This window comes from Sycon ciliatum, chromosome 6 (genome assembly GCF_964019385.1).
Source record: "Sycon ciliatum chromosome 6, ocSycCili1.1, whole genome shotgun sequence".
NCBI lineage: Eukaryota > Metazoa > Porifera > Calcarea > Leucosolenida > Sycettidae > Sycon > Sycon ciliatum.
Window position 1 is genome coordinate 26,349,002 of NC_088648.1, and position 12,981 is coordinate 26,361,982.

General features: G+C 46.4%; 1 protein-coding gene across 2 annotated transcripts in view; it reads left to right on the plus strand.

Annotated features, from left to right (window-relative positions):
- LOC135819817 (E-selectin-like) overlaps positions 1–12,981 on the plus strand; it is a 115,455-nt gene that overhangs the window by 15,237 nt on the left and 87,237 nt on the right. For both annotated transcript variants that reach the window (XM_065333095.1, XM_065333096.1), the window contains exon 3: positions 720–1,016. In XM_065333095.1, coding sequence (XP_065189167.1) covers positions 720–1,016 — 297 coding nt within the window. The remainder of the gene's footprint in view (positions 1–719; positions 1,017–12,981) is intronic.

Here is a 12,981-nt window from a genome sequence, read left to right on the forward strand (position 1 = left end):
GATCCCACTTATGGGCTCACCACACCTCAGTAAGTGGGTGAGGGCAAGGTGCAGAAAAAGGATTGACGGCATCAGGGTATCCGTCCCGGGATCCAACTGCAGTTACCCCTGCCCCCAGTGAAGGTAATACTTGGTACTAGTGTGGGTGGCTAAATCAGAGTGGATCTGATAAAAGCTTCACTAGCACCATTGATTACACAAGAGTTTATCTAGCCAGAAGTAGTCCATGGTTAACAGGTATGTATACTTCAAATAGAAAGTATATGAACCCTGAAACCAACAAAGGTGGTAGGTACAACAATACACCTTCAAGCAGCCGAGCCCGTTGGCAACAGGCCCAACACTATCTGGCATAAGTGTACCCACCAACCGAACTAGTTGGCACACACACACACACATGCACACACACACACACACACACACACACACACACACACACACACACACACACAGTCACTCTCACAACACACACACACACACACAGTCACTCTCACAACACACACACACATACACAGTGACTCACACGCGCACACACCCCACACCCCCCCCCCCCACACACAAACACACACACACCAACATACATACACCCAATTAAAGCCCTGAGGACTCTGGCTTGCGCCAGAAGCTTCTACGTTGTTTGCATAGCGATTGTAATAAAATCATCATTGAGTTCTTTAGAGTATCATCTCAGTTGTTTTTATTCTTGATTCTCGTCACAGAACTTTTCAATTGCAATGATGCCTCGGGAACCTTCCTTATCAGCGGAAATAGCTGGGGTAAACAAAAGAGCGCTTCAGCTCCAACGAAATGCACTTTGCTTAAGTACGTTCTCATAACACCCCCGGATGTCGGTGATACATGTGTGCAGGATTTCATGAAACATTTAAGCAACCGATTGGGAGAAAACATTACAGTCTGGGCCAACGATACTTCTTCTCTATCATGCTATAAGAATATTCCAGTGCAGTGTCCTGCAACTGCTGTCGTCATTTGCAAAAACAACTTACCGGCCGCAGGTAAGCGTTACTGATCTATGTTATTCATTATAACTAAACAGTGTGAGCCTTCTGACTCTGTATAGTTGCTTCACGTGGTCTCAAAACCAATAGAAGAAAGATAGGATAGATTTACTTGAAATATGATCACTATGACTACACTGATGAGCAAGATATATAAAGTCTTACACGGATCCCACGAACCACTGGAATACTTCTACATAACCGAATGAATTTGTATTCAGAAGATTGTGTAAAACACGTTTAACCCTAGAACAACCGGAGACATGATAATTATGATGAGTTTGCGTATTTCGAAATGGGATTGCTGTGATAAGGGGAGGGGGGGGGGGTGGTAGAATCTCCCAACTTTTGTGACTTCTATTTATTTCGTATTTTGTAAGTGGCAGTGGGCTGTTCCTCCAAAATTTGAGTACAGTTCCGAAATGCCAGGGGGAGCTGCTCAGAACTATTGCGCGACATCATGTGACTCCACATACTACTGGCATTAATAAGAGGGCAAATAAGGCTTAGAACCACACGTCAACAACTAAAGAGAAATACGTTTAGGAGCGAGGAGATGGGGACCATGAAGGTGGTAATTTGTACATGTGAAAATGCTAATATGCATATTTAACGCGTAGTAAATAAGAGACGAGATGAAGAAAAGGTTCAAAATTGCGAACAAAAGAGTGAGCTGAATCGACATGTGAACCGGATTTATTGCGAAAATGTGACAATAATGTAGAGAAACAAACGAAATTGAAAACGAGAGGGCCGTAACTCCCGTCAGTTTACAAGTATTCCTTTTTCTTCAACACTTACCATTATAAGCAGGATAATGGTGAGTCAAAATGTGCAACAATTAGCACAAAACTGACTGATGTGACACTGACATTCAACGACCTGATGCTTAGCTGCATCAAATCTGGAATGCGCAAACCACCAGTCGTCCAAATTGGAAGCTTTAAAGCTATGACATAAAGAAAGAAAGGGGAAGATGGGCGCACTCTAGACGAAAACAAGCTAAAAATCACAGCGAACTCAGATCATTAGCTATTACAAGATTACGACGAAGGACGAAGAACCATGCACGGAATAACCATGGCTCACTACAAAATCGCGAAGCGGTTAGTGTTGGACAAAACGGTTAACTTGTAAACTTATAGTCCTTAATACAAAAGAGAAATGACAAAGAACTAAAAGTTACGCTATACTGTCCACTAACACCACTAGTTACTAAATAATCAGCTCGTCCAGTAACATTGCACGACACTGAATGACGGTACTGACGTTCTACAACTATCTGGCTAACAGCTCTAGTAAATCTTGGATACGCAACCCATAAGCCTTCCAACTTGGAAGGTTCTAAGTTTTAGAAACAACATAAGGAGGGGAAGGTGAGCGCAACCAAGATAAGCACGAGAGTCTCTGCTATGAAGGACGTTGGCTGCTGTTAATACATGTCGATGACGATACTGGCAAGTCAATTGGACAATAAGGTCAAACCACGATTCAGGAATCCGAGTCCACATATGGTTCCCTCTATTTTAATAATTGTTTTAATCCTTGGCTCTCCATCCGAGTTTTAACAGAAGAAATGTGGTGAATAATCAAAAAATACTTCTATCCAGTTTTCGCACAACTCTCGTTAGGGAGAATACGTTGTACTAAGTCTAAAGAACACAAATACGACAGGGGGATTAATATAATGAAATTCCAAAAAAGAAAAGAGTTGAGAAACAACACCTGTAATGAAGCGACACTAACAACTGGAAATAAAAAGTAGCAATTTTGTGAACTAAAACTAAACCAAAAAAAGGAGCTAACAGTTACAAGATATGTGAATAATTGGCGTGATAACAACCGCAGTATAGCTATGAGCAAAATTCAACTGGCGCTCATGTCAAACAACAAAGCAGCAGAGGTCTAGTTCTAGAAGGTATTCTTGCGTGTCACAATGGAGTCAGAACAAAGAACATCATATGTAGTTACAGCATGCAAAAGAGTGATAATAAATACATCCCAACCGTTCGTAAAAGATCATTCAGGGGTGCGAAGGATGTTACAAATACAATCTTAGGAAAGTAGAGAGAAAATTTGATGTGAAAATGAATTGATAAAATGGGCGAGTGTGAAATAATTATGAACAAGTGTGAAAGCAGTAATATTTTCTTTTTGTTGACCCAGATCAGGGTTACGGAGACGAATGTACACAGCTTCAAGCACTTTCAACTGCCTGAAACTATTTGCACAGCGGACAAAACTAAACTAGAAATTGTCATAATTTCCCCGGTCAACGGGTTTGGAAAATAGCAACATCACAACAGATTTCTTTTCCTTCTTCTTCTTCTTCTTCTTCTTCTTCTTCTTCTTCTTCTTCTAACATTGTCACAGCCGAGACGATGGAGCATTGCTCCCAGCAAGTTTTACATGCAAATGATGATAAACCGGATCAGGATCTGCCCAATAACAAACTGTACCTGCCAAGGTCTAGCCTTGCCTGGGCAAAAGCAGACCAACAACTTGAGCAACAGCCTTCACCGCTTTTGCTCAACCCCAGGCATTGGCCCACAGTGGCATCCGCTTCCTTTTTTCTTTTTCTTTTCTCCTTTTACTTTCTCCGTCACTGCCTAAAAAACAGTCGAGACGGTTTTTTACCCACCAGTTTTTATTGGTGCGAATTACTTTCCTTCTTCTTCTTTTTCTTCACAAAGGCACACAATGAAAACCTTGGAAAAAAATTATTCCGTTGTGACTCCGAGTTTCATGGCTGAACCAATCATCAGACAACTCTTCTTTTTCTTCTTCTTCTTCACAACCCGATTGAGTTTCTCATCTCTATCTTCGTCCTCCGTCTCCTTCGCTGAATCTCCGCCAAGCTCCCTGTTGTCACCCTTGTTATTGTCCTCTGCGTCACTGCAATGGTCCTCATCGTCTACCTGATAACTTTCCTTTTGCCTTCGGACAATCCGCTGCAAGGAATTCGTCCCTGAACACAAACAATCGCACCGTGTGTTGAGCATGAGCTACGCATTACGGCATTCTTTGTTGCCGTGATGCGTAGCTCATGCTCTTCTTCGTTGGGCTTTCCTTCCTCTCTTGGACGTTTCCGAACCTGAGCCTTCCAAGTTGGAACGTTGTTGGTTTGCACCTTGGAGAAGTGTTGGAACTCGGTGTCAGGTCGCCGAAAGTCTCAGTACTCCTTGTCAGTTTTGTGCCATTTTGTCGCACTTGCTGGCTGTTACGTTGGTGGACAGTTTGTCACAACTCGTAACATTTTGTCCTTTTCCTTTCTTCATCATAACTATATTGGCTCACCTTCCGAGTTCAAATTTCTTGTTTACTTCGTTGCTCTCATCCAACAAGAAATGAGGCAGTTCTTAGCGTACTGGAAACTTGACTCACGCACAACGTCTCTAACGATGAATCACGAGAGGAAGGATGGCATTTCCTTCCCCCTGACAAGCAAAATTGGACAGTGGGTGGCATAGCCATTTGCCATTGGAGATATCAATATCAAGATCCACATTATTAAATGATGAGTCATGTAAGCGACCTGCTCTCCACTTTTCAGCTCCTTAACGAGACTATAAAAGGTATGGCTTCAGAAATAGAATGTCTTCGAACGAGCAAGACAGACGCCATTGTCTCCTTGCAAGTAGAAGTTGCTCAACTGAAGGGAGTAGTAGAGAGAATGCAGTCCACAAATCCCGTACCCGTAGCGTCCCCAGCTTGCACTGACCAAGAGAAATTGTACAGTAGCACTGCAAGGAAAGCTGCCTCACCAACAGGCACACACACCAGCACGGACGGTAGTACACGTACTACTACAAGAAGTAGTACCCCAACGGCCAGACCTGACCTGCCCGCCAAACCTCAAACGCAAGATACAAGCACAAGCGACAATGGGTGGCAAAACCCACACCGCCGCCGCCCTGCACAAGCCGACACCAACACTACCGGTAGTCCACTGAAACGCACTATCACAAGCCAGTTCACAAAAGAGCCAGCCCGTACCAAACGCACTGACCTTCAGGGCGTGGAGCGGGTGAAGCGCACGGCTTTCTACCTTGGCAATGTAGACCTTGGATGCGATGCTGCCTCAATTGACCTGTGGTGTAAAAAGAAAGATGTCGAAGTTTTTCACTGCTCAATCTCAGAATCACGGTACTTTGGTACAGCTTATGCCCACCTGGTTGTGGGAGAGAACTGTGTAGACAAGATCCAAGGGCCTGGTTTCTGGCCTGACAAAATTAGTATCCGGAAATGGAGGTTCCACACTGACCAGGCTGAATCTGAACAATGAGTAAACCAACACCTCAACTTGACCCTAACGCAACACCCTTCTATCCTTCAACGCCCCTAGCCTCCTTTCCCGTAGCCTGTATCAATGCACGTTCCCTTAGAAACAAATCTGCTGAGCTATCCGACTTTCTCACGACCAGCTGTCCCCTTGTTGTTTGCATAACTGAAACCTGGTTGTGTCCACAAATTTCCCTCTCCTTCCCAGGCTATGAATGTTTTCGAAGGGATCGACCCACCTCCGAGAAAAAAATTAACACCAACGACTTCCTGGCCTATGGCGGTGTTGCTATCTTAGTAAAATCAAGTGCATTTGGTCCTATTACCCACCGTACAGACCTACATCTTCCGCAATTCGAAGCTACCTGGGTAGAGATATCGCCATCCACTGGAACCTCTGCTTGCCCCACGCGCCAGCAGCCCATCCAAATTGCGGCTGTCTACCGCCCACCGTCCACCGACCCGTCGGTGATAGATAACTTTTACGCCTCGTTTCAAAGCTGCTTGACTAAAATACGGACCCCTGGCTCGCCAGTCCTCATCATGGGAGATTTCAATGCTAAATGTTCCACCTGGTATGGAACAACAACAGACACTGCAGGCCACCACCTTTCATGTCTTCTTGACATGTTTGCCTTGCAGCAACACGTCACATTCTCGACCCACCGCTCCCACAAAGGCAATGAGGCTGCTCTGGACCTGATGATCACTGACACTGCAGCCAGCATCTGCGATCCGCGCCCCTCAGCCCCTCTCGGTCAGTCGGACCACTCAATTGTTCTCGGCCGTTTGTGCATCCCGACATGTACCGCATCACCACCTGCACCCAACACTACACTGCCCTCCCATTCCTTCCAGATACCTGACTTCAGTCAGTTTGACATCTCCTCCATTCTTCCCACTCACCTAGTTGCTCTAAATGAATCCATTGCTAATTTGAACTGGCATGCTGCTCTCCAGTTGAAGCTTGGAGATCCAAACCGTACTGCTCCAGCATTTTATGACATCCTTCATAGTCTATGCTCCGCTTTCCTACCCACCCGGTCGCGCTCTTCAGCCCCTAGACGACGTACACCAAGTCCCCCGTGGCTGACACGTGCTGTTAAAGCTCAGCTGAAGAGGAAGCGAGACTCGTACAGCTTGTATCGCAAGTATCCTACCCCTAGCAATCACGAGCATTACAAGTGCGAACGTAACAGAGCACGAATCCTATCTAGAGAGGCTCACCGCCAGTATGTGTCCTCCATTAGCACTAACCCCTCATCCATTATTGCATCCACCCCTAGTTTGTTCAAGTTTGTTAAGCAGCTTCGTTCGCCGACCCTTGTTGGAAACCCTATCATCACTGAACTTCATGAAAATAACACAGTACACAACGACCCTACCCAGATTGCCAATGCTCTGAATCGCCAATTCATCAGCTTTGGAACACCGGATGATCCTGCATGGTCTCTCCCTGGTATTCCACACCACGGGCTCCCAGCACTACCCTCTTTTAGCACTACTCCCACCGCCATTGCCCACCACATCCGTCGCCTAAAGCCCAAGAAGGCGGCAGGTGCAGATGGCATATCCCATGAACTGCTAACAGCCCTGTCTCCTAGTATAGCTATCCCTCTCAGCCTAGTTTTCAACCAGTCCTTCGCCACCGGAATCTTCCCTGATGTCTGGAAGGCAGCTGTGGTTGTGCCTATTTACAAGAATAAAGGCAGTAAACTGTCTGCATCCAATTACCGGCCGATTTCACTCCTTTCCACCATTTCAAAGCTCTGTGAACGTGTGGCATTTGGCCACTTATACCAACATGTGAACCCGGTCCTTGACCCGTCACAATCTGGATTTCGGCGAGGCGATTCGACCGCCTGGCAGTTGCTGAGGCTTGTGCAGAAGCTATATGAATGCAAGGATCAGAAGCAATTTAGCCTCCTATGTTTTTTCGACCTCAGCAAAGCATTTGACACTGTCTGGACAAGGGGTCTCCTCCATAAGTTAGCAGCGTTTGGCGTAGCCGGGACGTGTCTGCAGTGGCTCACCAGCTATCTCACTGAACGTCGACAGAGTGTCCGAATTGGACATGCCCTGTCTGCCCCTCAAACAGTCCACTCTGGAGTGCCCCAGGGCTCTATCTTGGGGCCTCTATTGTTCATCGTATACGTTAATGATTTGGCAGGTTTGGATCATACCTCACTCTACGCGGACGATACAGCGCTCCATATAACCGAGCCAGGCTTATTGCAAGCCTGCGACTCGCTACAGTATCACATTAATCAAGTTGTGCGCTGGATGTCGAAGTGGAAACTCCGCCCCAATGTGTCGAAAACGGCAATCCTTTGTATCCCCCCACGACCCTCCAGTGACCTCACCCTCCTTACGACTCGGCTTTTTACTTTCCCTGATGATCCCATTGCTATCAACATTGTTAAAAATCACAAACACCTTGGTATATTTCTTGATGAACACTTGTCCTGGGATTCGCACGTAACCTATATTGAAAAGCGAGTTTGCTCCGCGATAGGCTGCATTTCTCCTCACATCTCCCATCTACACCATGGTTGTCGAATACAAATTTATCACTCTTATGTTCTTCCTTTGTTTGATTACTGCTCTCTCGTTTGGTCCTCCGGTCTATCCTCCGCTCTTATGCATCGGTTAGAAGTCACCCACCGTAAATTACTTCGATTAATATTTCGCATGCCCCCTCTGACCTCCTCTCAGACGCTATACATTTTGGCTTCCTCTTCCCCTCTCTCAGAACGCTTTCCCCACTCGGCATGCAAATTCATTCACCGTATTAAGCTTCAACTTGCTCCTCCTCATGCACTTGCGCATTTAAGCTGGTTCAATAATAGCTCGCGTACTAGATGTTCTCTCCATTTCCCACTTGCCAGGTCATCGATCCTTTTAAAATCCCCTCTGTTCAAGTCCTATTCTCATTGGTCTCGGCTTCCGCAGGAGGTAAAGTCTCGTGACACCTTCGCTGCATTTTGTTCCATTCTGCCCGCGCCTAAGTTGAATTGAATTGAATTCGTTGTTTTCCATTGCTAGCCTAATCTTCACACTGCTCTCTCCAGGTTCCTATAGTACTCCTTTTGTTTTGTTTTGTTTTCTCTTTTTCTTCTCCTTCTTTTTCTCAGTTGTCCCCACCATGGCTGGTTAAAATCGCCCGCATCACATGCTTATTGGCACTATGTCATCGTGATTGTGAAATAATAATAATAATAATAATAATAATGTTGCCGTTAATAGGGATATGACGTCATTTTACCTTTGTGACTCATCCTTCTATAACGGGATCATGACATCATCGATGAGTCATTCTAAAACGGGATCACGATATCATCGATGATGTCATCGATGATGCATGAATAGATGAGTCATCGATGACGTCAAAAGTGAAAGGTCACTTTGGTCTGAACCCCCCCCCCCCCGTATTGGCTCACGAACTTGGCGCTTGTTTCGTATAATAGACCCTTTGCGCAATAAGCGAGAGGGGTCGAGACGGGGCATGCTGTGCACGCGCTGCACACTTGGCATGCAACCAGCATGCATGGTTTTGCTGCAGGACGTGATCAAGTTTCCTGTGACAGGCTGTGTTTTCACGGTCCCGACGCGATGTTCATGTATGTACTCTCCAGCCTTTTTCATTTTCAAGTTTTTCTAGTTCTGAAGGAAGAAGTCCCGAAATGCTTTCCAAGGACCACTGTTGGGTTCTTGTTTGCAGCAACCGTCATCCCTAACGTTAGTCTAAGGAACCCACTTGTCTTTCCATGCGTTTCCTGGTGATGCTGGCATTCCACACTCTGGAATCCTGTCTATCTGGCGAGAAGAGGGCCGGGTACCGAGGGCCGCAGTGCTGCGATATCGTTTACAGTGTTGTGCTCGGAACACTTTGTCCATGACGACTTTCATCCTTGCTTTTGCGAAGATATGGAACGCCCTGCCAAGAGACTCTGGAGCTTGAGAAAAAGGCATGACCCATCCCTGTCTTCGCTATTGGAAGATCGACTGCTTGCTGGCGCTGCTCGAGCTGCTGTTGTTGAAGTGGAGAGAGACGCGGCCTCATCGCTCAGGTGTGCGGAGAAAGTCATCCGAGTTCGAGCTGTGGCTGTGTGCACGATATGACAGACTTTCACATTATGCACATAGCCACCAAAGTAAAACTCATGGACACTATCCACGGGCTTGTTCACTAGTACTACTCCATCAGCTCCCTCTTCACTGTCGTCGGCGACTTGCCCCTGCGTTGGAGACGAGCAAGCATGGTGTGGCACTCACTCTGGGAAACAGAGGTTCATCACTCATCCACTGGGACGCATGAAATGTTGGGCATGATGAAGGTACACTCGAGGAAGTGGTGCCCTTCTTAGTTCTAGGAGCATCAGGGTTCTGCATAGAGAAGTGTTCTCTACATCGACAGAGGAGAGAAGGTAGAGAAAATAAAAATAAATTTCAATCTACAGTAATCCGAAATATCCCCTGAATGCGGAAAACTTACCGCTCCAACAACTCCTTCTTTTTCCAGACAGATACGCACCCTCATTCAGCAGAAAACTGTTCAGTTCCTTACACAACCGATCTTCATTTGACAGTTCGTCCACGGGTTCCACAGCCATCGATGGCAAACCACTCGACACTCTCTCCTCCATCTCCAAAATGGAAAAATACAGTGTTCCACCATGCTCAACAACTGATACTCTGCACAAAAATCGAAGAGGATGCCCCGTCTCGGATCACGTGACCGTTATTGTGCAAAGGGTCTATTATACTAGGACAACTGAAAGAGGAGTTGTGTACATGATGGTTTGGTGGGCGCTTGCATGCATGCTCTTTTACTTTGGCATGGGTGCACAGGGGAAACACGTTTATGTCGCTCATACTCGGCCAGTACCGCTGCTCATCCAGCCCTTGCTGTTATCGCGGCGCTGATTGGATTCCGCGGTACTGCGCTCGTACTGGTGCAGGAACCTGTACGGGTACTTCACTGGCTGTGGTACAAATGTCTGCGAGGTGGACTGAGGTTGCGATGGTGATGGCAACCTACTTTGAACATTGTCAAACAGATCTTGCACGGCCTTATCACGAGCCCCAGCTGCATGCAATAGATGCTCCATATATTTCATCAGGACACCCATTCGAGACACAAACCCTGTCCCTCGTTCATGGAGGACAGTTCAAATCCGGTACCGTTCTCTGATTGTTCCATTAGGAATAGTCACTCGTCCACGAGCTCCAGTACGAGCAAAATTAATACACAAAATAATTCAAGACAGAGTTTAGATTGCGCAAACTAGTACTTCAGAAGTAAAAAAACAACTGGGCCCGTGCAAACACTTCAGGGTGCGGACACTGGAAAGAACAAGTTCAATGCGGCATGATACATTACAGGTACCATTTATTCGATGAAGACTTGCGAATGGAAACAAAGCATGTCATGGGAAAATCAACAGGAAACAGAAGCACGCATAACTAATACGTGTTTGTGCTTGCATGCAACTCAAATATGACGTAGTAAGTATACAAATATAACGTACTAAGTACAGATGCTAATCAATAACAAATTCTGCACGGGCAAGAGAATCACTGTCCTCGACGGCTTGCTTATATTATAGCTCATAGTTCACGAGGAAACGAGGAAATCTAGCGCCTTTAAAGGGGAAGTCCGGTGAAAAATTTAAATACCCGGGTCGGTAGAGTTTCGGGCGCTGAGTCGAATGGTGTTGGTCCCACGTGTCTCCGACAAAGCGTTCTTGAGATATTTCCGTTGAAAAATTGATTCTCGGGGGCTGCGCCATGACGTCATGCGGCCTAGCCACACCCTCCGCAACGTCATAAGGTGCAGCTAGGTCAAAAGGAGTGCGAAAAGCAATAGTGTCAGTGCTTTTTCAAATGATTTGGCGACCGATAGTAGGTGGTGCAAGCGACCCTGAAGGCGTAACTCCTTGTGAGAGTGATATAATGAGGATGCAGCCATGGCTGACCTTCATGAGTTCGGTCTGGGGCTGAGAAACTCGGTATTCAGCTGAAGAAATGGCCGCGCGGGCTGTTGAAAAGTGAGCGCTACTGAGTTTCCGACTGATACAGAAGCCGCAGCTATTGCAGACGAGGCTGATAATTATCTCACTTCACGATTATCCCCCTTCTTTACCAGTACCCTTTTCGCTTGCTTCTACTCAGACTTCTTAATTAACCTCTTCACATTAACCTTTTTTATCTTAATATTTTCTTCCTTTTAAGAATTGCACCCTATTGTACACGCATTGTACTCGTATTTTATTCTCGGAGACCCCTTGATTTGGGCTTCGGCCTTTGGGGAATCCCTCAAATAATAATAATGATATCAGATCGCTGGAGAGCAGAGTCGCCAAAATGGAGAAGAGTGATGCGAGTGCTCTAAATGTTCTTTCATACCGATTCGCTTAGACTCCAGTAGCCTGCCACATGGTGATGTTTTGGTGCGAACTTGGCATATTTCGGACTACTCAATTGGAGAACAGTCCAGGCTCTTTGAACCACTGGCACGTCTCTTCGCTCGCAACTCTATACGGGATCAGAAAGTTCTATGTCCGAGAGCTGTTCACTGTTTTGCCACTTGTCACGGTTGTGCACTCATTACTGTATTAATAATGAGGCGGGAGTTGAAAACTAACATTTTCTTTCTCAAAGCACATCCACCGGCACCGCCAAGGAGAAACGCACGTTCTCTGACTACATTAATGTACAATGCGACTGATACGAGTGAAGTGTTGGCTATATTCCTGAGTCTTTTGACTCGAGCCTTGTTGTAGCTACCCCAGCACGGCAGTGCGGGAGTAGTTCCGTGTGGGATGTGTTTCTTGACTACACTACAGCTAGCATGCACGCAGCGCATTGTTTGAGCCGTAGAGGCTAGTGCATGCCGCGCCCACGGGAAAATGTCCAACTCGAAAACGGCTAAATTACGGTATAACCTTGAGGTTTAAGGAGCTGAAAATCACAGGGTAAGTAGTGTTTGTAACACTGATCTGATCGGTCTTGGTCTTAAGAAGCTGCGACAAACGGTTTCCCAATCGAACGCGCTCCGAATATGGCCATTTGTGCACAACTAGATGTTGTGGCTACCTGGCTGCACGCTGTGACGTCGTCGCCTGGATCTGGGTGATTTGCGCTCAAAATAACACATGTTCCACTGGGCGTATCTGACGAACCATAGGCCAAAGCCTCCTCAGACAAAGACCATTCGACTCAGCGCCCCGAACTCTACGGACTGTGAATTTAAAATTTCACCGGACTTACCCACCGGACTAACCCACTGTAGCTTACCCAGGCAGGCACAGTGGGTTGGTCAAAGACCATGACTGAGACACGAGAGGTACCTGGTTCAAGTTTTGCCTTGGAGCGGTTTTTCCAGCCGTGCTGCTACCCGCAGTCAACTGGAAACTTGTGGCCAGGCACAAGGGGTACATGGATGCAGCTAATGGGGTCGTTTTCTGCACTTGTGCCAGTGGTTGGGAGACTTATCCACTCACCCCCACCGTTAGGCGCTGTATCTGCCGCTAGGGTGTATCGGGTGTTAGCGGCCGTCGTGAGTTCCCTTCGGGAACGGACACGATAATTTCCTTTTTTAAACTTTTTTTACGCTTTAACTTACACCAACCAGTACTAACCCTTTCAGTGCCAGACCACTTATTCCACGGTTGGCGGG